This window comes from Delphinus delphis, chromosome X (genome assembly GCF_949987515.2).
Source record: "Delphinus delphis chromosome X, mDelDel1.2, whole genome shotgun sequence".
Taxonomy (NCBI): domain Eukaryota; kingdom Metazoa; phylum Chordata; class Mammalia; order Artiodactyla; family Delphinidae; genus Delphinus; species Delphinus delphis.
The window spans coordinates 41,685,828-41,709,104 of NC_082704.1; the positions used below are offsets into that span (position 1 = coordinate 41,685,828).

Consider the following 23,277-nt stretch of genomic DNA (forward strand, 5'->3'; position numbering starts at 1 on the left):
GCTTCCCTGGGTTGTACTTTGGACCAGTGGGACAAATGAGGTAGGCATTTTTTTCAGCTTTGTTAATGTTTCCCGACGAATATTGATTCATGAACGTTGTAATTTTGTCAGTAGACCAATGGTTTAATGCATATACAATGATTAGGAGTAGGAATATTAGAGTCTTCAGTAAGACTGAATTGTTATTTGATCTGAACCAAAGCTTTCGCTTTTTATCAAACCAAGAGTTGTTGAATTTCCAATCTTGTGTTTCCTTTTCTGAGGCCAATTGTTGGGCTTCTCCAGCCAGTTTTTCTAAGTTATCATTTGGGGAAATATCCCTTTGGACCGTGACAGAAGTTTGACTGCTTTTGGTTCCTTTAAGGGCAGCATTCCCTGTGGAACTGTCAGCAAGGTAATTTCCCTTAGCTTCCAGGGAGTCAAGTTTAGAATTTTCTGGAATTTTAATAATAGCTTAAGTGGCAGGTAAAAGTATTATATTCAATAATTCCTGAACATAGGGGCCATTTAAAATTTTATTTCCACTGGAAGTTAGGAAGCCATGTTGCTTCCACAATATTCCAAAATCATGAGCTTTTCCAAAAGCATGTCTACTATCAGTATAAATATTGGCAGTTTTGTACTTGGCTGAAGTACAGCCCTGTTGGGCTGAAGTAGCCATAGGTAAAGATGCTGCCTCAACAACATAAAAAGGAGTTCTGATAGCATCCCCAGCACAATATTTACTATGATCACCTTTTAAAAAAGAACCATCAGCAAACCATGAGAAGTCAACATTACCCAAATGATTTTCCTGCAGATCATCACAAGGTATCAGGAGGTGATCCATAAGTGTTAAGCAGTTGTGAGGGACTTCGTTGATGATGGAGGAGAGAGGAGTCACAGGGTTAATGTTATTACAACCTGAAAGAGTTATGTGAGGAAGTTAACAAAAGGACTTCTTAGGAGTTGAGGTGGCTGAGAAATGTTGAGTGTGATGAGAATTCAGAAGGGCTTCTACCGCATGAGGTACAAAAATGGTTAAAAGGGATCCCACCACGATCTTTTTGATAGCCTTAACCAAAAAGGCAGTGGCAGTAATGGCTCTAAGGCAAGGTGTGGGGTGGGGGTGTCCCTGTGCCACAAGGTCCAGTTGCTGGCTATAATACCCTGTGGATCAATGGTGGTCCCCATGTTTTTGGGTGAGTACCCCAAAGGCATTACCTTCCTTTTCATATAAAAACATGGAAAAGGGAATCTGATCATTGGATGCCCAAGGGTGTGTGGGTTCATCAAACTCTCCTTTAAGGCCTTAAAGGCTATTTTGTCTGGTTCTTCCCATAAAATTGTGTTGGGGTTGCTCTTTAGTAAAATATACAGAGATTTGGCTGTAAGAGAGAAATCTGGAATCCAGTTTCAGCAATATCCACCTAGCCCGAGAGAACCTTGTAGTTGGCGCTTAGTTTTGGATTTTCAGAAACTCAGGACATCATGAAGCCTTCTGGATCCAGGTATAGCCCTTTTTCTGGTATCAGATGCCCTAAATATCGAACCTGGGTTTTTTTTTCCCTTGGCAACCTTATGTCACTTTAAGGCTAAAAGCTTTAGCAAGTGGATGCTGTTTTCCTATGAGAAGGCTTGAGAAGGAGGGCAAAGAAGCAAATCATCCACATACTGCAACAAAGTAGAACCCCAAAGGAACTTTATACCATCCAGATCAGCCTTCAGGATTTGTGAGAAATAAGGACTCTCAGTAAAACCCTGAGGCATTACTGTGCAGGTGAATTGTTTCTCTTCCCAAATGAAGGCAAAAAGGTATTGGTTAGAATGCGCTGCATAAATCAGTCATAGTAAAGAGTTTGCTTCTGTTGGAAACAGATGTTAGTAGCATATGAAAGTCCAGAATAACAGGGTGTTGAAGGATAACAGTCTTGTTTATTGCTCAGAGGTCCTGGACAAACTTCCACCCTCAGCCCTTAGGTTTTCTTGCTGGTAAAATCAGAGGACTACAGGGATTAGTACAAGGGATAATGAGGCCTTAAGCCTTGTTATCTTCTATTAAGGGCTTTTTACCTTGAACGCCTTCTTTACTTACAGGGTGCTGATTAATTCTGGGGAGAAGTTTGGGGGTGGGTATTTGGATCTTGATGGGATGTACACTGTGAATTACCAATATCAGTTGGAGATTTTGCCCACAAGGAGGGTAGTAGCTGATCCAATAGGGACAAATGATCAATATTTCCAGAATCAGCTGTAGTACCATCAGAGACAGAGCAAACAAAAGATGTCAAAGGGTCATTTAATTCACCTGATTGACTGCTTTGATGACTACTGTCAAATTGTAGAATTATTTCTTCCTTTTGGGAGAGAAAAATTCTGGCATGACGCTGTACTTCTCTAAGAAGACTCAGTGAAATAAGTGGATAGGGGTGGAGGAACTAAGGAGAAAAGGGTGTGTATCTCTCAAAGGGCCTAAACAAAAGAGAATAGGTTCAGAGACAGGAACCTCTTGAGGTTCATTAGGGATCCCTACTATTTGAACTGTCTTAGTGCTCCAAGGTAGAAACCATTTTATTGTAGTGGGGTTGAGCATCAAGAGTGTGGCTCTGGTGTCAGGGCTGGAAAAGATTTATCCTTAATCTGGAGAAATGTTCTTCAAGATAATTAAGAGGGAGGGATTGGGAATAGCCCTTATAGTTCCTTTGAATCCTGTCATTGAGAATTGGGAGGATGTTGGATAGACAAGTTAGAAGGCTGAAGGCACCTGAAGTGCTTAAATTGGTAACAATCTCTTTTCTGATATCCTGGCTCTTTGCAATAATAGCAGAAACTAGGAGGGTTTTGGTTTTGTTTAGGGGCCTCCATTTGCTGGAGTTGAAGATCAAGAATTTTAGCAGTTTTCCTTTTATGTGACTCATCTAGAGTGTAAGAGAGCTGGTTTGCCAGATTAACTAAATCTGGAGTGGACAAAGTTTCCCATTCCATCCTGGTCGTTTTTACTAGAAGAGAAAAACCCTGGTTCAGCCCACTAATAAAAATAGAGTTGAAAGCTACCCAGGAAGAACAACATCGGAGGGAAGATTAGAATTTTCCTTAAACACATTCTGAAGTTGATCATAATAGTCATAAACAGGTTCATTAGGTTTTTGTGTGCAAGCCTGAATTTTGTTCCAATCAACAGGCTTTGGAAAAGCACTATGAATTGCTCTATAAAGTCACTTAGTGATTGCCTGAGCTTGATTGGTAAATAGGCTGGTCTCCCAGTTGTAATTCTAGAGACCTTTCAGGATTTCCCCAGTTGGTGATTTTCATCCAAAGCTGGGCCTGGCCTTCACTGACAAGCATATGAACTAGCTGATTTAAGTCAGAGTTGATAAGTCTGAATGACTATATTAAATTCCTGAGCATATCTGTAAGGATTTCAGTTCCTTTGGGAAAATCTTTGACTATAGCTTTGCAGTTCCACTTTAGTCCAGGGGATATAAAAAAATTAAGAGTTTAGTCTCTGGATCCTCACAAGGCTTAATTTTAGAGAGACAGGTTCTGGTAAGTTCAGAGGAAATGGCAGTGGGGAGAGTTTCAGAGAAAAGGGCAAGTTTGGTGAGAGAATTAGTATGGGGGAACTGAGGGTTACAGAGGAGGGATAGGTGGTATAAAAGGGAAGAAGGAGGATGGCACTGGAGGCAGAGCCAGGGGAAAGGAATAAGATGACACTGGAGGCAGTATCTGTGATGCAGAAGCCAGGGAAGAGGAACATGAGGCTTTTGCAGCCATTCTATCTTTCTTTGTTTGCCTCAGAGGATCTTAAAATCTTATTTTGCAGAGATGCAATTTTAGGCTCCTGATAATGTTTGGAAGCCTCAAAATAATTGAAACAGGCATTCCATTCAGTTTTGGAAATTTTACAGGTGTGGTTGTCAATTTGGTCTTAAGAAAAGTAAGTTTGGAATTTCAATAGTTCTCCATAATGACCATTCATGTTCTAAATTGCCTTTGGTTAGGTTGGTCCATTTACTTAGAAATGTACATGAGGAAGGAGTGCGGTTTTTTTTTTTTTTTTTTTTTTTTTTGCGGTACGCGGGCCTCTCACTGTTGTGGCCTCTCCCGTTGCGGAGCACAGGCTCTGGACGCGCAGGCTCAGTGGCCATGGCTCACGGGCCCAGCCGCTCCGCGGCATGTGGGAACCTTCTCAGACCGGGGCACGAACCCGTGTCCCCTGCATCGTCAGGCAGACTCTCAACCACTGTGCCACCAGGGAATTCCAGGACTGCAGTTTTTAAACATAAAATCAGCCAGGGTCCTTGTAGGTAAGGGTGCCCTCAAGTATTTAAATAATTGGGATCCCATTTCTCAGAGGTTTTTCTTTAGAGTAAAATAGTAATTTTCAAACAGCCTAAACAGCTTAAACAGGCTCAAACAGCCTGCAGGACTACTACCAGCCAGTTCTAAGGGAACAATCTAATCTCAAAGGAGCCAGGCCAAAGGCTGCTCGGAGCAGCCTAATCCTGAAGGAATCAGGCTGAAGGCTGAATAGCACAGTTCCAATGAAACAACTCCTGTTCCAAAAGAAATCAAGCTGAAGGCTACCACAGTTCCAGTTGGAATAGCCTGATTTCAAAAAAAAAAAAAATAACAGGCCAAAGTGCCAAAGAAGTACTCACTGACAGAATAAGGCCTTAATCAGAAAGAATAAACCATTAAAATAGATCCCAAATTAAACCTGGAGAGCTTCAAAACACAAAGAGGGCAGGAGCTTGGATCCAGGAGAAAAACTTGCCCTTAAACCTCGGGGTCAGCAATAAAAAACCGTTCAGTGGGATTTTTAGTTACCGTACCTGTCTGTGCACCAGCCTCAGAGTTGTTGGGGGTCTCCTCTGGATCCCTGTATGGGCCCCCAAAATGTTGACCTTAAACAAACAGACTGCCAGTTACTTCTCAGGTAAAAGTGGATTTACTCAGAGTCAGCAAAGAATTGTAATTTGGTGTCTGCAACTGTGGTGAGCCACAGGCAAGTCCCTCTGCCACAAGGAGGAGAGACCTCTTACTGACAGTTCGAAGAGGAAGTTGGGAAGGCTAGTAAGCAGAGAGTCCATTGGAGGAATTGAGAGTTCGAAGTATAGTGGCTTTTCATTGGCTGAGTTTTGGCAGTCTCTCATTGGCTGAGCTCTTGCCAGGCAAAAAGACTAAGTTTTTTTCCTGCCTGTTGGGGGCTGCTATTGTCGTAGGTTGTGAGAGCTCCCCCTTCTGGCTTCTTTTTTTTTTTTTTTTGCGGGGCCTCTGACTGCTGTGGCCTCTCCCGTTGCGGAGCACAGGCTCCGGACGCGCAGGCTCAGCGGCCACGGCTCACGGGCCTAGCCGCTTCGCGGCATGTGGGATCTTCCCAGACCGGGGCACAAACCCGTGTCCCCTGCATCGGCAGACGGACTCTCAACCACTGCGCCACCAGGGAAGCCCCCCTTCTGGCTTCTTGACTCTATTTTATTTGAGGTTTCTGTTTGTTAATTTTTACAATACCTCACACTAGTATTTGTTAAAATTAAAGAACCAGTATCGATACATTATTATTAACTAAAGTACATACCTCATTCACATTTCCTTAGTGCATTCTCTTTTGCCTTCAGTGTTACAGACTCCACTTATTTCCAAAGTCAGTTGGGTCACCACACTTACCCTGCCTCCTTCAATGAAGTTGTTTCATACATTTGTAATACACATACTGTAATAAGTTAATTTTGTGTGTCAACTTGACTGGGCCATGGGGTGCCCAGATATTTGGCCAAACATTATTCTGGGTGTTTCTGTGAGGGTGTTTATGGGTGAGATTAACATTTCAATAGACTGAGTAAAGCAAATTGCTCTCCCTAATTTGACTTCATTCAGTCAGTTGGAGGCAGGACTAAGAACAAAAAGGCTGACCCTCCCCCAAGTAAGAGAGGAAGGAGTCAGAAGTCTGACTGCCTTTGAGTTGGGACATTGACTTCTTTTCTGCCTTCAGACTCAAAGTGAAACAACCCAGGCTCTTCCTGGGTCTTGAGTCCGCTGGCCTTTGGACTGGAACTACAACCATCCACTCTTCTGGTTTTCAGGCCTTCGGACTCGTACTGGAACTAAACAGTCGGCTCTCCTGAATCTCTAGCTTGCCAATTCACCCTGCAGATTTTGGGACTTGCCAGACTATATAAATGCATGAGCCAGTACCTTATAATAAATCTACACACACACACACACCTCCTGTTGCTGGGATGTGAACAGCTACATGTTCTTGCATCAGGACCTCCTTCTATCCTACCCCTTCTCTCCTGCCTCCAGTTCTCTGCCTCAAATACTCTCCTCCCACCCTTGACTTTCATGGTTCGTTCTCATCTCTCAGTTCTCTCATCTTCCTGTCACCTCCTCAAAAGAAGCCTTCCCTGACCCAGGTTATTTCCATTTCCCTTTTCATCCCTGTTATTTTTATTTTAAACAACTTTTTAGTTAAAATAAAGATACAGAAAACTACACAAAACAAAACTTAGCTTAAAGAGTTACTATAAAGTGAACACCCTAGTAACCATCATCTTATTTAATCTACATGTTTATTCTCTATTCCTTTCTCTTTTCTTTTCAACATTACCATACCTTAAAATAGACTTTAAAAACCCACATCTATACAGTTTTAAGACACATAGATTCATGTATCCACAATCTATAGACAGAACAGTTCCATCACCCCAAAAAGCTCTCTGTTGCTATCCCTTTATAGTTTCACCTCTTCCCCAACCTCCCCCACCCCACTAACCTCTGGCAACTAATAATCTGTTTTCTATTATTATAGTTTTGTCATTTCGAGAATGTTATATATATGGAATCATACATTTATGATTAAAACTGGCTTTTTAACATCAGCTTCATGCCATTGAAATTCATCCAAATAGTTGTATATATAAATAGTCGGTTTCTCTTTATTGCTAAATAGTATTCCATTGTGTGGATGTACTACAGTGTATTTATTCTATCTTTTGAGGAACATTTGAATTATTTCTAATTGGGGCAGTTGTGAATGGAGCTAGAATAAACATTCATGTTCAGGATTTTTTTTTTTTTTTTTTTTTTTCCGTACGTGGGCCTCTCACTGTCGTGGCCTCTCCCTTTGCGGAGCACAGGCTCCAGACGCGCAGGCTCAGCAGCCATGGTGCATGGGCTCAGCTGCTCCGCGGCATGTGGGATCCTCCTGGACTGGGGCATGAACCCTTGTCCCCTGCATTGGCAGGCAGACTCTCAACCACTGTGCCACCAGGGAAGCCCTATGTTCAGGATTTTTTTTAACAAGATGAATGTTTATATTTTTTTAATTGAGGTATAGTTGATTTATAATATATTAACTTCAGGTGTACAAGATAATGATTCAGAATTTTTCTAGATTATACTCCATTTATAGTTATTATAAAATATTGACTGTTTTCCCTGTGCTGTACAATATATCCTTGTAGCTTATTTATTTTATACATAGTAGTTTGTACCTCTTAATCCCCTACCCATATCTTGCCCTTTCCCCTTCCCTGTCCCCACTGGTAATCACTAGTTTGTCCTCTATATCTGTGAGTCTGTTTCTTTTTTGTTATATTCACTAGTTTTAGTTCTTAGGTTCCACATATAAGTGATAATATAGTATTTGTCTTTCTCTGTCTGATTTATTTCACTAAGCATAATGCCCTCCAGGTCCATCCATGTTGTTGCAAATGGCAAATTTTCATTTTTTTATGGCTGAGTAATATCCCATTGTGTGTGTATGTGTGTGTGTGTGTATAACTTCTTTATCCATTTGTCTGTTGATGGTATATTCAGGATTTTTACTTTTTATTTTGAAATAACTATAGATTCACAGTACAAGGAGGTCCTATGTACATTTCACCTGGCTTTCCCTATTATTAATAATAGTTTGTATAACTATAGTACAGTATTAGAACTATGAAACTGACACTGATAAAAATGCACAAACCTTACTCAGATTTCACCGGTTTTACATGAACTCATTTATGTGCGTGTATAGTTCTATGCATTTTAAAAAATAACAGCTTTATTGAGACATAATTCACAAACCATACAGTTCTTCCATTTAAAATGTGCAATTCAGTGGTTTTTAGTATATTCAAAGAGTTGTGCATCCATCACTGCAATCAATATTAGAACATATTTTCTGTATTCTGTAAGTTTTGGTATGTTGTATTTCCATTTTTATTTGTCTCAAGATGTTTTTTTATTTATCTTTTGATTTCTTCTTTGACTCATTGGTTGTTCAGTAGCATTTTGCTTAACCTCCAACTATTTGTGAATTTTCTGGTTTTCTTCTTGTAATTGATTTCTAATTTCATACCATTGTGTTTAGAAAAGATGTTTGATATGATTTCAATCTTCTTAAATTTATTAAGACTTATGGCCTAACATATGATCTATCCTGGAGAATGTTCCATGTGTGCTTGAGGAGAATGTTTATGTTTATGTAATGTTTCTTTTCAACCTACCTATGTCATTATGTTTGAATTGGATTTCTTGTAGACACCGTGTTTGGGTCATGTTTTTTTAAGCCACTCTACCAAACTCGTTTTTTAATTGGTTTTTTTAGGCCATTTACATTTAATGTAATTGTTGATATGTTAAGGCTTATGTTTCCTGCTTTATTTTTGTTTCTTGTTTGTTCCCTCTATTTTTTGTTCCTCTTCTCAATTTTTTATGCCTTGCTGTGTGTTACTTAAACTTTTTTTTTCAATTTTTAATTTTTCTAGAAAGATATTTATTTATTTATTTATTTATTTTTGGCTGCATTGGGTCTTCATTGCTTCAAGCAGGCTTTCTCTAGTTGTGTCGAGCGGGGGCTACTCTTCATTGCCGTGTGCAGGCTTCTCATTGTGGTGGCTTCTCTTGTTGCAGAGCACAGGCTCTAGGCACGCAGGCTTCAGTAGTTGTGGCACACAGGCTCCAGAGTGAAAGCTCAGTAGTTGTGGCGCACGGGCTTAGTTGCTCCGCAGCATGTGGGATCTTCCCAGACCAGGGCTTGAACCCGTGTCCCCTGCATTGGCAGACAGTTTCTTAACCACTGCGCCACCAGGGATGTCCCTTGAACCTTTTTAAAGAATTCCATTTTGGTTTATCTATACACGTTTTGAACATATTTTTCAATAGATTTTTTAGTGGTTACTCTAATTATTACATTATACATAAGTAATTTATCACAGTCTACTAATATCCACATTTTCATCTTTGGGAAGCTTTCAGCCAGTTATTTCTTCAAATACTTTTTCAGCCCTATAGTCTTTTTTCTCTTTTTCTGAGACTCCAATGATATAAATTCTGTCCTTCTTTCATTTTCCCACAGCCCCCCTGAGGCTCTGTTAATTTCTTTCCAGTTACTTCCTGAAGGGTGTGGAAGTTCAGCTCCTTGCTAGATCTCCTCAACACCAGATGGAAAAATGGGGAATGGAGGGTTGACTCTCACTACCTCACAGCTGCCAGGTGGGGATGGCCCCACTAACATTACTCCAGTGGGCTAATGGAGTGCCAGCTAGCACCACCTTGCATTGCCTTGTTCCACTTCTTTGCTACCAGGGAGGTGGGGTGGAAGTTCTGTTCTCTGTTTGGTCCCACTGATATCACACTTGTGGGGGAAACAGAGGGCCAACTCTCCCTGTCTAACTGCTGCCATGAGGGGCCAGACATGGGTGACTCTATTTGGCACCACTGACACCACAGGGAAGGGACAGTTTTTCCTCTGATGTTTGGTTAGAGTAGGTTGGGTATTATCAAAAATATTTTTCTGTTCTGGCTAGGCAGCCATTTCCCTGATTATTTAACTAAAGGGAACAATCTTCTCTTGGGGCTTTTCTTGGTCTGGGCCTTTTTGGCAATTTCAGGTTGTAGTCTTCTCCAGTGCCTTATCTGCAATATATGGGAAGCAAAAAGAAATCCCAGGCAACTCACCACTGTAGTGTTCCTCACATCCTAAAGTCTCCAGGCAGTCCACTTTCTTCTTTCCACTTTTCAGAGTCTTCCTACACTTGATTGTTATTTTGTCCAGGTTTTTTTTGTTGTGTAAGAAGGAAGACTAGAGAGAAGTGGGCCATTAATTTTGAAAAAATATTTAATTATTTCTTTGGGTATATTTTATTGTTATTTATGTGTATTCTTGAGTTGACTTTAATTCATTTTTTGTCAGTGAAAATAATTCATGTATTATCAGTTGAAATATATTTGAATATATTGGAATAAATAAATGAATTTAATGCTACAGCTTTCTTATGAGTACCACTTTAGCTGCATATCATGGGTTTTGACTTCCTTGCTGATCATTTCTAAAAAGTTTGTAATTTCTGTTTTGATTCTCTATTTAACCCAAGGGTTACTTAGAAGAGTGTTTTAAAAATGCTAAGTGGATAGATGAGCACAGAGCTGTCCTTTGTGCTTGCATATTTCTACGTAAGGCCAGGCAGTTCTTCAGAGAGCCTTTTTCTGAGAAGCTATCATAGAAAAATGAGATTAAAAATTTGAATCCTGCTATTCTTTCCTTATTCTTCATTCTTTAGGTGTTTATCATGTACATATATTCAGTAAGTCTCAAGATGCTTGGTCTTGACAAGGAGAAAAAAATAAAGTTAAGACATATTTCCTGCCTTCAAGAAGTGTACTATTTAGTTGGGGCAATGGTATATATACCCCAAACTAGTTAAATAACAATACCTGACACTAGTGACTAAATTACTGGCAATGAGGGTCCAGAGAAAAGGGAAATCACTGTAGGCTAAAATAGCTGGGGGAAGACCTTTTGAAGGAGGGAGAAGTGTTTGAGTTAGAACTTAAAGGTAAGTAGGTAAGATTTAAATATACAAGGAGGAAAGGGAAGAATGTTTCAGGCTGAGAGACTAACATATCAAAGGCCACCTTTGATAGAAATGGGAAAGTTGAGTTATGGTGATAGAGGAAGATGATTTCAGTTGTAGCTGTGTTGAGTTTTGGATGATTATAGGACATCTGATGGGGAGATACCCTGGAAGTTATTGATCCTCATTTGGTGATAAACTAGTTGAGTTTAGCTTTGTCTAAAATAGTAGTCTGTTCTCTTTTGGCTTGGTCAGAACAGTATTCTGTTTTGGATAGAATTTTGGTTGAGTATATGTGTCATGGATGATGTACCAGATATCTTTTGCTTACCCTTCCTGATCCACCCTCTGCCCTTTTATACCCTGCTCTGTGCCCCAGGAGGCTAACCTATATGGATTACATCAGTGAGTTCCCTTTCCGTCTTGGCCTCTGGTAGGGTTTGGGCAGTGGAGATCCCTGGCAGGACATCAAAGGGAGAAAAGAAACTGAGGTCAGGTTGTTTATTCCTGGCTTCCTTCTTATAGGATTGCTTCTGGTTGGCTGCTATCCCTTAACTAAAGGTCATAGCACCTTTCAAGGGGACCCTCTCTACACCACATTCTCCTTTTTCTGGTATCTGTTCCCTCCCCTCATACTTTTGGGTGTAGGGGTGGTAACAGCACCAAGTTACTGCACTATCTATCCCTCTTTGTTTTCCTATACTCTGCTCACACTTGTGGATAGTCCTTTTCGTAAACTTTCCACTAATTATGCTAATGCAAGTGCACCATCTGTTCCCTGCTGGGACCCTGACTGAAACAGATGAAGTCTCAATTTTCAAAGGCTTAGAATACAATAAAGTAAGCCTAACATAAAATATGACTAAATATGATTCAACATAAAATATGACTAAATATGATTCAATCTGTCTCTCTGTGATTAATCTAGGCTCTTGCAGTGCTTCCAGATAATCATTCTGAAGCAGTCTTCAGAGTATCATAATGTGTAGGAGTGCCAGTTCGTGGAATATTAACAATAACTGGCATTTATCAATTACTTACTCTTTCCATGCACTGGGCTATACATGTTTTATATGCATTATTTTACTTAACCTTCACAGCAAACCTATGAAGTAGGTAATTTTTATCTTTTTATAGGCGAGGAAACTAAGGCTCAGAGAGATTAAATAGCTTACCAGAGATTTCACAGCTAAGAAAGCAGAGCTGGGATTTAAACTCGGGTCTGTCTGGCTCCATAGCTCATGTTGTAAGCACAAAGTATGGTCCTGGATCAGCAGCATCCAGGAGCTTGTTAGAAGCACAGAATCTCAGGTGTCACCTCATATTTCCTGAATCAGAATCTGCATTGTAACCGATCTCCAGGGGATTCACACATACATGAAGGCTTGAGATGCAGTGATCTAAACCATGTTACTTTACAGTCTATTACTGAATACCATAGAAAGTTCTGTTTGATTGGTGCTAGGTAAAAAGAACATTTTTTTAAAAGGTAACTATGTGAGATGATAGATATGTTAATTAGCTTGATTGTAGTAATCATTTCACAATGTATAAATGTATCAAAACATCATGTTGTACACCTTAAATATTTACAATTTTATTTTGTCAATCATACTTCAGTAAAGCTGGAAGGGAAGAATATTTACCATTCTGTGCTCTTTAACATTGGTATCATGTGGCCTTGTAAGTGGAATCCACAAAGCCAGAGCTGTCATTTTTTGAGATGAGGGCATTGAGAGCCCGTTCGGAACTCAACTTGTTGAAAGGTGCCAGGAAGCAGCCAGAGCTGCTGCTCTTGTGGAAAAGAGAACTTGGCCTTTGGTCGCTGCCAGATTTTTATGATTTACTTCAAACATGTTTAACATACACTTTTACATGCACCTTTATAGCACCTTTAGCTGCTGAATTTAAGAGACTGCCAAATCTGTGTACACTTGGCTAGCCCTCAGAAAAACTGGTCTGCTTAGAAAGTGTGATTTAATGTCCTTAGGCTCCCCTTTCTACAGTGTTATCATCCCACACCCATCCCTTAGTCACTACCTCCCCCCCATGTCCTTCCTCTCACCTCTTTCTCATTCTTGTCCATATCTCCTTTAAGAAAGCATATCAGATGATAAACCTATGAAATGTGCTCCATCTCACTAGTCATCATGGGAATTAAACTTAAACCACAATGAGATCCCACTACACATCCATCAGAGTGGTTAAAATGAAAAAAGACCTACAATACCACGTACTGATGAAAATGTGGGTCAGTTGGAACTTTCTTCCACTATTGGTGGTAGTGTAAATTGGTACAACTACTTTGGAAAAGTATTTGCCAGTGTCTACTAAAGCTGAACTTATGCATACCCTATGACCAAGTAATTCCACTCATGGATTTTTTTAAATTGTACATTTTATTTATTTATTTATTGCTTGCTTGATTGATTGATTGACTGAAGTATAGTTGATTTACAATGTCGTGTTAGTTTCAGGTGTACAGCACTCATGGATTTTTAATCAAGAGAAACTCTCCCACATGTGAATAAGGATACGTATGCACGTACAGATGTCCACTGAAGGATTTAGTTTGTGATAGTCATTTAGGTTGTTTTCCATTTTTTACTATCAACAGAATGAATACATAAATTATAGTATGGTGAATTCATCTGACGATATTCCATAAAGCAGTTGAAATGAGTTATAACTACATGTAGCAATATAGAGCTAGAGCAAAATGTAACAAAACCATACTGTTGAGAAAAAACTTGCATAAAATTCTGTATAATTACGCTTATGTAAAATATAAGAACACAAAACAATACCCTATAATATTTATGGTACATGAATGGATAGTAAAAAGAAAAAAGTTCTCACTAAATATTTGTACACACACACACACACATACACATGCATAGCCAGTTAGTGGCAGAGCTAGGAAGAGAAGCCAATATTCCTTCTTTTTCTTTTTTTATTAAGACTTTATTGTTTTAATTAATTTTATTGACGTATAGTTGATTTACAGTGTTGTGTTAATTTCTGCTGTACAGCAAAGTGACTCAGTTATACATATATACATTCTTTTTCATATTCTTTTCCATTGTGGTTTATCAAGGATATTGAATATAGTTCCCTGTGCTATACAGTAGGACCTTGTTGTTTATCCATCCTCTATATACTAGTTTGCATCTGCTAATCCCAAACTCCCAATCCGTCCCTCCCCCAGACCTTGGCAACCACAGAGACTTTTTTAGAACAGTTTAATGTTCACAGCAAAATTGAGGAGAAGGTACAGAGATTTTCCATACTCCTTATTATTCTTTAACCTAAGTAATGGAGGCTTCAAACCCTAAAGGGTCTGCATAGTCATTAACGTAGCTCCCTGTCTCGAGTAACTACGCCTTACGTAGCTCAGAACACATTATAGGAGCCTGGTGAGTTTAGGGGATCAACAGATTGTCTCTTTTACATGAAGTCAGGGCTCAGAGTTGCTATGAACTTTTTTTCCTATATCCTCACCCTCGGTGTACTGGCCACGAATGCTTACGTTTGACCTGCTTAAGGGTATCAGTAAACAGGGCAATGTGAAACACTAGTAAGTAGGTGACTGTTCCAGCCTAAAGCCAGACTCCTCCAGCATTTCTATTATGTTTGACTACCTCTAGTAGTAGCTGCTGGACACAAAGTCTAGCCCAGAGAACAGAAAAGCTATAAACAGTCTCCAGTGTAATTAAAATGGACTATTGGCAGAGTGCTTGAATCGAAATTCCAAGTCCTGAACAACACAAGTTTTAATGTTAAGGGCCTACAGGGTATTTAGGAAAAAACAGAATTCCTGAAAATGAAAGGCAATATATGGTCCCTGCTCTCCCTGACCTACTATGGTTACTTTTTCTCAAGTACTTATTAAGTGGGTTTAAATTCCCCAGGCTGTTAAGACCTTGAAAATCTATCAGAGGCCTATGTGAGATAGAATAAAAGAGAGTTTTAGAAGGGCAGGGAAGAAAAAGGGAGAAAAGAAAAGAAGAGATTCCCTTCGATGGGTTGTTTCCTTTCTTTGATGTTGTAATTGATGGTCTGCCTTGCCTATTTTAGGCATTTGATCTAGTAATGACCCTTGAGAAAAACCTTAAGAGAGGTTTAGGTTTCTAGTCAAAACACCACCACTTACTAGCTCTGTGACCTTGAGCAAATCAATTAACCTCTTTGAACTTTAGATACCTCATCTATAAAATGGTGATAATAGTATTTACCTAATATGGTTGATGAGGTATGTAAAATGCTTAGCACAGTGCCTTGCACACAGTAAGAGCTCAGTATATTAATGGTGATCGTTCTGGTTGTTACAGCGTCATGGAAGCAAAGGAGGAGAGCATTTTGAGTAGACAAGGGAAATCTGCTCTACATAATGCCACATACAGCCGAGGGGTCAAGGAGGATGAGAGCTGAGAAAAGGCAAGGGTTTTGAGGCTTGATTAGAAATGCTGAGTGATATTTACATTCGAAACTTATCTTCTGAGCTCCTTATTTTTACTGGAAATAGGAATCAGAGTTTAAAAAGAAAATGCATCACTTTTTTGTGGTCAGGATACATATTTACTTAACTTCACAGCAAGCAATGTTTATAGGGAGTGTATATAAGAAGGTAGCTGTGGCTGTGACAGCCATAGCAGACTCCTACAACGCTGTCCATTAGAACTTTCTGTGACGTGGAAATGTTCTCTCTCTGTGCTGACCAATACACATGTGGCTGTTAAGCACTTGAAATGTGGCTAGTGTGACTGAGGAATGGAAATTTTAATTGTATTTAATCAATTAGCTTAAATTTAAATAGCCACATGTGGGTAGTGGCAGCCATCAATCTAATTGGGGAAGCAAGGCATATACTCTTGAAACCAGTTAAATACCAAAAGGATGAACTCTTTTTTGTTCTTATAGGGGACTGATAATGGACTGATAATGCAAAGATATATATCTCATCTGGTGTCAGTGAGCTCACGATGTACTGTGGGTGCAGTGACAGCTTTTTCAAGGAATGAGAAATTCTCTTTAGATGCCTACTTGGTAGTTTGTGAACTTTTGGCTTCTGCTTCACTTTTCTTCCAGGCCTCACCAGAATAGAAGCTTCTCCTAGTCTCTCCAGTTTCTGTTGACAGTCAGCTGCCTGAAGCAACTCTCAAGATGTACCTTCAAGCTTGAAGGCAGAGAGGGAAGGAAACAGCTGAAGACCCATCATAGCTACCTACACACTTCTGAGACAGGCTGAGCCAAGAAATTGCCTTAGACTCTTCTTTCTGCTTTCAGAAACAAAGTCTCTTCCAACTTTGTTCACTTACGTTCTGCTAGATGGTTGAAAAAGATGGGTTTGTGACATGGCTCGTTAAGGTTCTTTTTTATGTTTTGAACAGATGAATATCTATTTTCCCTACTACCGTCTCCCTCATTGTCCATTTCCCTTCACTGGAGTCAGTCACTGTTACCAGTTTCTTGTGTATCCTTCTTGAGATATTCTATGCATATTTGTATATGTACACCCCTAATTTTTATACAATTGTAGCATACCATAAATGCTATTCTGCACCCTACTTTTTTCACTTTTTACATAGAAGGCTGTTTCATATCAGTACATAAAGAGCTTCTTTATGGCTACATGGCTGCACAGCGTTCCATAATTATTAGAGATATACCAGAATTTATTTAAGCAGTTCTTTGTTGGTGGATGTTTAGGTAGTGTCCAACCTTTGGCTATTATAAACATGCTTATACATATTATATTTCACATGTGAGAGTATATCTCTAGGAGAAATTGATTAGGATACTTCGGTCATTGGCTTGTTCAGTTGCTTGGTGGCGATAAAACCACAGTACTACGTGTGGAATCAAAGATTCTAGGAGGCCTAGCCATGCCTAACTACACTGATGTCATGGGATGTTAAGCTAGACAGAATCTTGGAGATCCCAGAGAGGACCAAGATCACACAAAGATTTAGAAGCAGATCCAGGATTAAAACCCACAGTGTTTTAGTCCAGTCTATAATGTAGCTCTTTTTACTACACCACACTGCTGTGGGTCAGAGAGATTTGGCATGGCCTGATTTCTGTCCTGCCGGGCAGGACTGTCCATTATCTGGCCCACAGTGATCTCACTACCCTGTCTTTACATGATTTCTCTTCCCGGGATCTGACTTTGCCAACCTAATTTATCCTACTTTTCCCTGCTGCTCTGACTTCTCCCACTAATAATAACTCCATCTTTTTTAAAAGTTAGAACTGAAGTCCTTGACAATTGGGGGACCCTTTAGTAGTAAAGCCAAGTAGGAGAGGCAGGAGTACTGGGAAGGATGTCTGGTAATGGCGTAAGATTTATGATCTTACACAAGCTTTCTACTCTTAGTTCATCCGTTGAGTCATCGTATAGTGTAGGAGGAGTCCCTTTCTCCTCTTGGCACGGCTGGAATATCTCCTTTCCTTGGCCATAAGGTCAAACACCTTAAGGTCCAACAAGCATATAATGTGCCCAATAGGAAAGAATATGAAAGTGTGTGCGGATAGTTTAATTCTTACTGAATTGTGCTAGGGAGCAAACTACAGGTGATATTCTTCGTGGGCAGCCCAAGGAAATCAAGGACCCATGTGTGGACTGACTCTTAAGTCTATCTTCACTTTGGCTCAGGCCACAGAGGGGTCAACTGCTGCCAGTATTTATGAAATGCGCACTATGATGATGGATAAAATTGTTTTAGGAGCAGATTGTAGAGCTATCCCTGGGACAGCTTTTCTCAAGTTATGATCCTCTGAGCACTTGCATTACTCGAAGGATGGGGCCCTGGAATCTGCAAGTAGTCTTCTTTCCCAAATAATTCTTATGTGAATGTAACTATGAGAACTACTTCCTAAGGAATGGTAAATTGAGAAGGTGGTTGTGAGCCTTTGAATTTGGGGTGGCCTGTAAAATTAGTGAGAAGAGCTGACCAGCAATTCCAGGTAGCATATGGATATTTCATTTGAGAGGATATAAAGACTGGGTTAGGTGCCTCCTATGTGCTTCCACAGATTCTGTGCTTCTATCATAACCCTTGTCACACTGTATTGTAGTTGAATGTTTTTGTCCCTTCCCCTATAATCCAGAGGGTTCTTAGTTGTGAGCAACAGAAATTGATTGGCTAATTTAAGCAGAAAATGCTTGTCTTAAAAGCATATTGAATAGCTCCCAGAATCCCAAGTTGGACTGGAGAACCAGACTCAGGGCTACACAGCCAACATCACAGCTGTCACCATTACTACCGCCATGCTAGCACCATTAGTGGGTTGGCTTAGGTCCTCAGAGATGCAGAAACCAAGCTGGGATTAGATATGCAGGAGATTTATTGGGGAAAATGTCAGTGAGAGAACATAGGGAGGAAGCTGGGAGAGATGTTAAACTGCAGTGTAAATCTGACCTTTATGGATGAGAGAAGGAAAGAAGAAGGTTAGGTAGGAAGTGTCGTAGACTGAAGTGCAGTGCTAATAAAGTTTGACCAGGCTGATGGGGAGTTCTGTTGCCATAGTCACAGGCCACATAGTCCTGTGTCTCCCAGAAATGGGGCTGACTTAGTATCTCTGCTGTGCTCAGTCACTGGCTGGGAGCAGTGTGGCTTCAGAACAAAGCAGCAAATATTGGGGTGAATTTAAAGCACAGCAGCTGGGGCAAAGGTCAGTGACACTTCCCACATTGGAAGAACCAAGAGGCACATTTTCATGACTGTCTGAATTGGAGAAGATTGTCCACTTCTTTGGGTCACTGGCTCCCAATTCAAGGGATGGATCCTTGGATTGAGGGAGCCTAAGTCACATGCCTGTGCCCCAACTACAAGGGGGCCCTGCTTCTTAGCAAGAGTCCTGTGTCCTCTCCCCCAGATAAAAGGCTCAAATGCTGTACAGCGACACCCCTAAAAGGACAAATGTCTGTTATACCATTACACTCTGTGAACCCCTTGAGAGCAGAGATCTTTGTCTTACTGCTATTACAAATAAATGTTTATTGAAATAACTGAATGAGTGTGGCCAGCTAGTGTTCAAACGACCTTGTACACACACACACACACACACACAATCAATCAATTTAGCCATCAGGGAAATGCAAATGAAAAACCACTAGGATGGTTATAATGAAAAAAGATAAGTGCCGTCGAGGATGTGGAGAAACACAGTGCTGATAGAAATGTAAAATGGTGCAGCCACTTTGGAAAATGGATGGTGAGGGAGTGGCTTGGAAAAGGATAATCAAAAGTCTTTGTCCTCAGGGAGCTTAGAGCAAAAAGAGAAGGCCCAGAGGATACCTGACTGATTTTGCATTACATATCTCTTAAGGATTCTAACAGTCCAAACCGAGCATTCTACAGACGGAAGCCATTCTTCCATCCTAACTACTGATTCTCCAGGCCTTGTCCATCACCTCTCACCAGATAGTGTTCTGTGACTGGACTATCAGCCACTTGCAGCACATCTCTCTCCTTCCTCTCCTCTTCCCTCATGGATGCCAGCTACCTCTTATGAATCAGCTCTGGCTGTAGGGGCTTTGTAAGCTCAAACCTATCTCCGAACCTTATGTAGTTCAGAGGGGTTCTGAAAGCTGATAAATACGCCAAGAGCTTTTCGATCAAACTGCTTTTAGACCCGTTCTCTGTTCCTGCTGAGTCGGGGGCTGGAGGTAGGGGGAGTGGGGAGTCAAATCTTGGGTCTCCCTTTCTTGCAGACCCAAACCCCTGAACACGGCGTAGCATTCAAGGGGAAGCACGGGGTTATCACCTCAGATGATCAGTCCTTGGGAGAACAGTGCTCCTAATGGGGAAGGGGTTCCCAGGTCCTCAGCAGTCTGATGAGTATCAACATTTCCAGGTCTGTAGTCTTAAGAAGAGTAAAGGGCTGGAGTCTAGAGATTGTCTAAAAGAGGAAGGAAAGTTGGACAGAAACAGGGCAAATTCTCAGTCAGTTTCTCCCAGCAGGGCAAAAGGAACAAGGAAATAAGAGACCAGAGGATTTAGTGACCTAAAGCGCCAGAGAGTCCTAGGGCTGAAAACAGAGAAGCTAGTGGGTGAGGGGGATCAAATGGCAGGAGATTTACACGTATTTACCAACCTTGGGGGTCCAAAAACAATGTAACAGTAGGGTCTCTGCCTTCAAGGAGCTTATGGTAATTTAGTGGTGAAATAAAGATTAATATACTTGAAATAATTTGTAATTTGGTGCTAAACTGTGGGATTGACCCAAAAAAGTGCTGTAGGAGCTCTGAGAAGGGAGAGATCATGTGGGCTGACATCCTCTGTGAGCTGAATGGCTGACTGAGGCAGTAGGTGCCCCACAGGACTTTATGCTCCAGCTACAGTGGCTACAGCTTTTAGAGATGAGTGTGCCTGAGTCTTGTATGTTTTCCTGGAGGAAACACAGGGGAGGAAGCTTCATCATCATCACTATTTGTTAATCACTATCATCAACAAGAACCACAATAAACATTGAGCATCCCTCCCTGAGTCTACACTTCTGTTTAGGAGGCAGGGCAGACAGAAGGAGTTGAAGGACTAGAGCAAGAGAGTATATGCCAGTAGCACGAAGACAGAGGGAAAAGTGAGAGCTGGGGAGGTGAGGGAAGGCTTCCTGGAGGAGGTAATACTTGAACTGACCCTTGAAAGAAGATTAGGCTTTGGGCTAATGCAGAAAAGAGTGAAGGGGGTTGTAAACGGCCTCAACACAGCACTGAGGGAGCAAGGCAAGTGTGATTAAGTGAGAAAACCTGCTGGACTGAAGCAAAGGGTGTGTGTGGCAGGGTAGCGTGGGTGATGAAGTTGGAGAGGAAAATAGTCTGATGATTATAGAGAGCCTTAAATGTCAGACAGAAGGAGTCATATTGGAACAAAGTAGGAAGGCAGTGTAGATTTGTGTATTTGGGGAATGAGAAGGGCACAAGGAAGAAGGAGAGGCTAAAAAACATGGGGATTCTACATTCTTCCTAGTTTCAGTCTCCCATGTCAGGGTGGCCAACTCATCCCAACACAGCAAACAGATGAGTTTCTCACCCTACTTGTGATCCATCTTGGGAATAGGTCTTGAAGAAGCCTACAAGAAGTTCTGCACCGTATACTGTTGGCAGAGAACTTTGTGCCTTTTGGAAAGGCCCAAGCCATCAACACTATGAAGTGTTCTCAGATAGCATTGCCCTGCCTTGTGAAACAAAGGAGGAAGGGTCAGCCTCCTGACCACACGTACAGACAAAGATGGGACATCTGCTTCAAAAGCAACAACCTTTTGAAGCTGATCTGTTCTTGAATCAGCCCTGGGGAAAGGAGACAGCAATTGCAGGAATCTTAAAAACCAATACAACAGCAAGACTAAGCCTTTCTTGAAGCCATCATTTTGGTGGCTGCTACTTGGCCACTCCTCACATAGATCTTTTTTACTGACTTCCTGCAGCAAAAGGAGATTGGCACAGGCTACATTTATATTATTACCAGGAGGCAGATGTTTTCTCTTTTCCCCTGGGGTTTAGAATTATGCAAATGAAGGCACAAAAACAAAAGCTCAGCAAGGTGGGGGAAGATTGCTCTTAAGAATCTAGGCAATTTTCAGAGCTCTTTAAGACACACCTCTCAGTTCTTACTAACAGCTCTCCTGGCTCCTCTCCAGTCTATTTAGAATTTGGCACCTCTTCAGAACCTTACAGCCAAAGACCTGAAAGTTCATTCTTAAGTTCCCATCCTGGCCTCATTTTGCAAGTGGAGAAATTAAGGCATATAATATGGGTCTGTGGGCTGACTTTGAGTCTTTCTTTGACATTCCCTCTTTCTCTTTCTTCCTTCTGCTACATACACTCTCGCTTGGAAAGGAAACTCTACGGCCCAATTGCCCTCCAGGTCTCTCCCCAGCCCCACCTTGATAAAATCTGCAGGGCAATAGGACCTAGGGAAATTCAACCCTGAGGCCGAGAGAGACATTCCTGCTTAACCGCCTGGCTTGAGCGAGTGTGGAAGCGAGCTAGTTAGGGAGGGCGGGGTAGAACTGGGGATCTGCTGCTGTTGGCGAAGAGGAAAGCTGTGGCTCCCTCCAGGGTCCGGGGGTCGTGATGAGAAGTGCTTCTGAAGGTTGGCCCAAGCCCCTTTTTGTCGCGCCTCTGTGCACCGAGCATCCTTCATCTGCCCGCCCTGGAAGTCGCAGGCTGGTTTTGTTTGGCCCCAGCTGTCTCTCCCATTTCGTGCAGCCCCGCTATCGGTGCCTTCGTTCCTGAAGCCACCGACCTCTCACAGCTGGAACTGCGAGCCAGGCAGGACCCCGGCAGCAGACGGCGCCCAAGAGTTTGCCGACATCCGTCGGGCCGGGTTGGCGCCCCGCACGTCGTGTTTTTCGCTAGTGAAGTTTCTCTGTGGAAAAGAAGCCCCTCCAGCTTTCTCTTGATCCTGCAGCGGGCGCGTGCTCTGCTTCTCTCCCCGGTGACTGCGCTCGGGGCCGGGGTTGTGACTTTGCTCCTGTCCCTGGCCTGGCGGCCTTGGGGGCGGAGCTTGGGGAATTGGAGGAGCCGCCGTGAGAACTCTTGACTGAGCGCGGGTGCGGGGAGACCGCCGGCGAGCAGGCGAGCTAACAGCCGCAGCCTAGCATTAGCTAGGGTGCCTGGGCAGTGAACTGGATCCCCGAAGGGACGCTCAGGCTGCGCCCCCTCTTCTGCCCTGGCTCAGTTCTCAGCTGATTTGAGAGAGCACACTGGTCAGGGCTCCTCAAGAGGAGCTGCTGAGTGTCGATGCCCGCGAGAGTGGCTACCCGTCCTGCCTGGGGGGCTGCGAAAGGCGGAGCCGCCACGGAAACAGCTGTTCCCATGGCTCTTGACGCGCCTGGAATTGGACTCCGGACTGGGCGCTAAGATGATTGCTTTTGCCTTGTCCACCTTCCACAGCACGTAGTTGACGATTGGAATCCTGGGCCAATCAAGAGTCTAGTTTCAAAGTGGTACTCCTGGGCTCTTCATCCCAGACTCCAACAAGTCTAATTTGAGACGAGAAGAGAGCGGTCTCCTGCTCTAACTAGTAGATCTCCGTTCTGGAATTGGACTTGACAGCTCTCCTCACCAATACTTGCACTGCAGTGGTTACAGGGTTCTCTTGGGAGGTGGGGATGGGAGTGCTCTGAAGACCAGACCACAACACTCAGAACCTCGACAATGGACCGAGTTTTTGAAATTCCTGAGGAGCCAAGCGTGGAGCCGATATCCTCTCTGGAGGAAGATGTCATCCGTGGGACGAACCCCCGATTTACCTTTCCATTTGGCATCCTCTTCTCCACGTTTTTGTACTGTGGGGAGGCAGCATCTGCCTTGTACATGGTTAGAATCTATCGGAAGAATAGTGAAACCTACTGGATGGCATACACCTTTTCCTTCTTTATGTTTTCATCCATTATGGTCCAGTTGACCCTCATTTTTGTCCACAGAGATCTGGCCAAAGAC

At 42.0% G+C, this 23,277-nt stretch overlaps 2 protein-coding genes across 2 annotated transcripts in view; both read left to right on the plus strand.

The window, feature by feature from the left end:
* The window catches only part of TRMT2B (tRNA methyltransferase 2 homolog B), an 84,259-nt gene extending 65,428 nt beyond the window's left edge, over positions 1 to 18,831 (plus strand). The window contains 1 exon segment of the mRNA XM_060002012.1: positions 15,918 to 18,831. The gene's annotated coding sequence lies outside the window, so the exon portion shown is untranslated.
* A 3,711-nt stretch (positions 18,832 to 22,542) lies between these two features.
* The window catches only part of XKRX (XK related X-linked), an 8,233-nt gene continuing 7,498 nt past the window's right edge, over positions 22,543 to 23,277 (plus strand). The window contains exon 1 of the mRNA XM_060002014.1: positions 22,543 to 23,275. Coding sequence (XP_059857997.1) covers positions 22,993 to 23,275 — 283 coding nt within the window. The 5' untranslated portion in view covers positions 22,543 to 22,992. The remainder of the gene's footprint in view (positions 23,276 to 23,277) is intronic.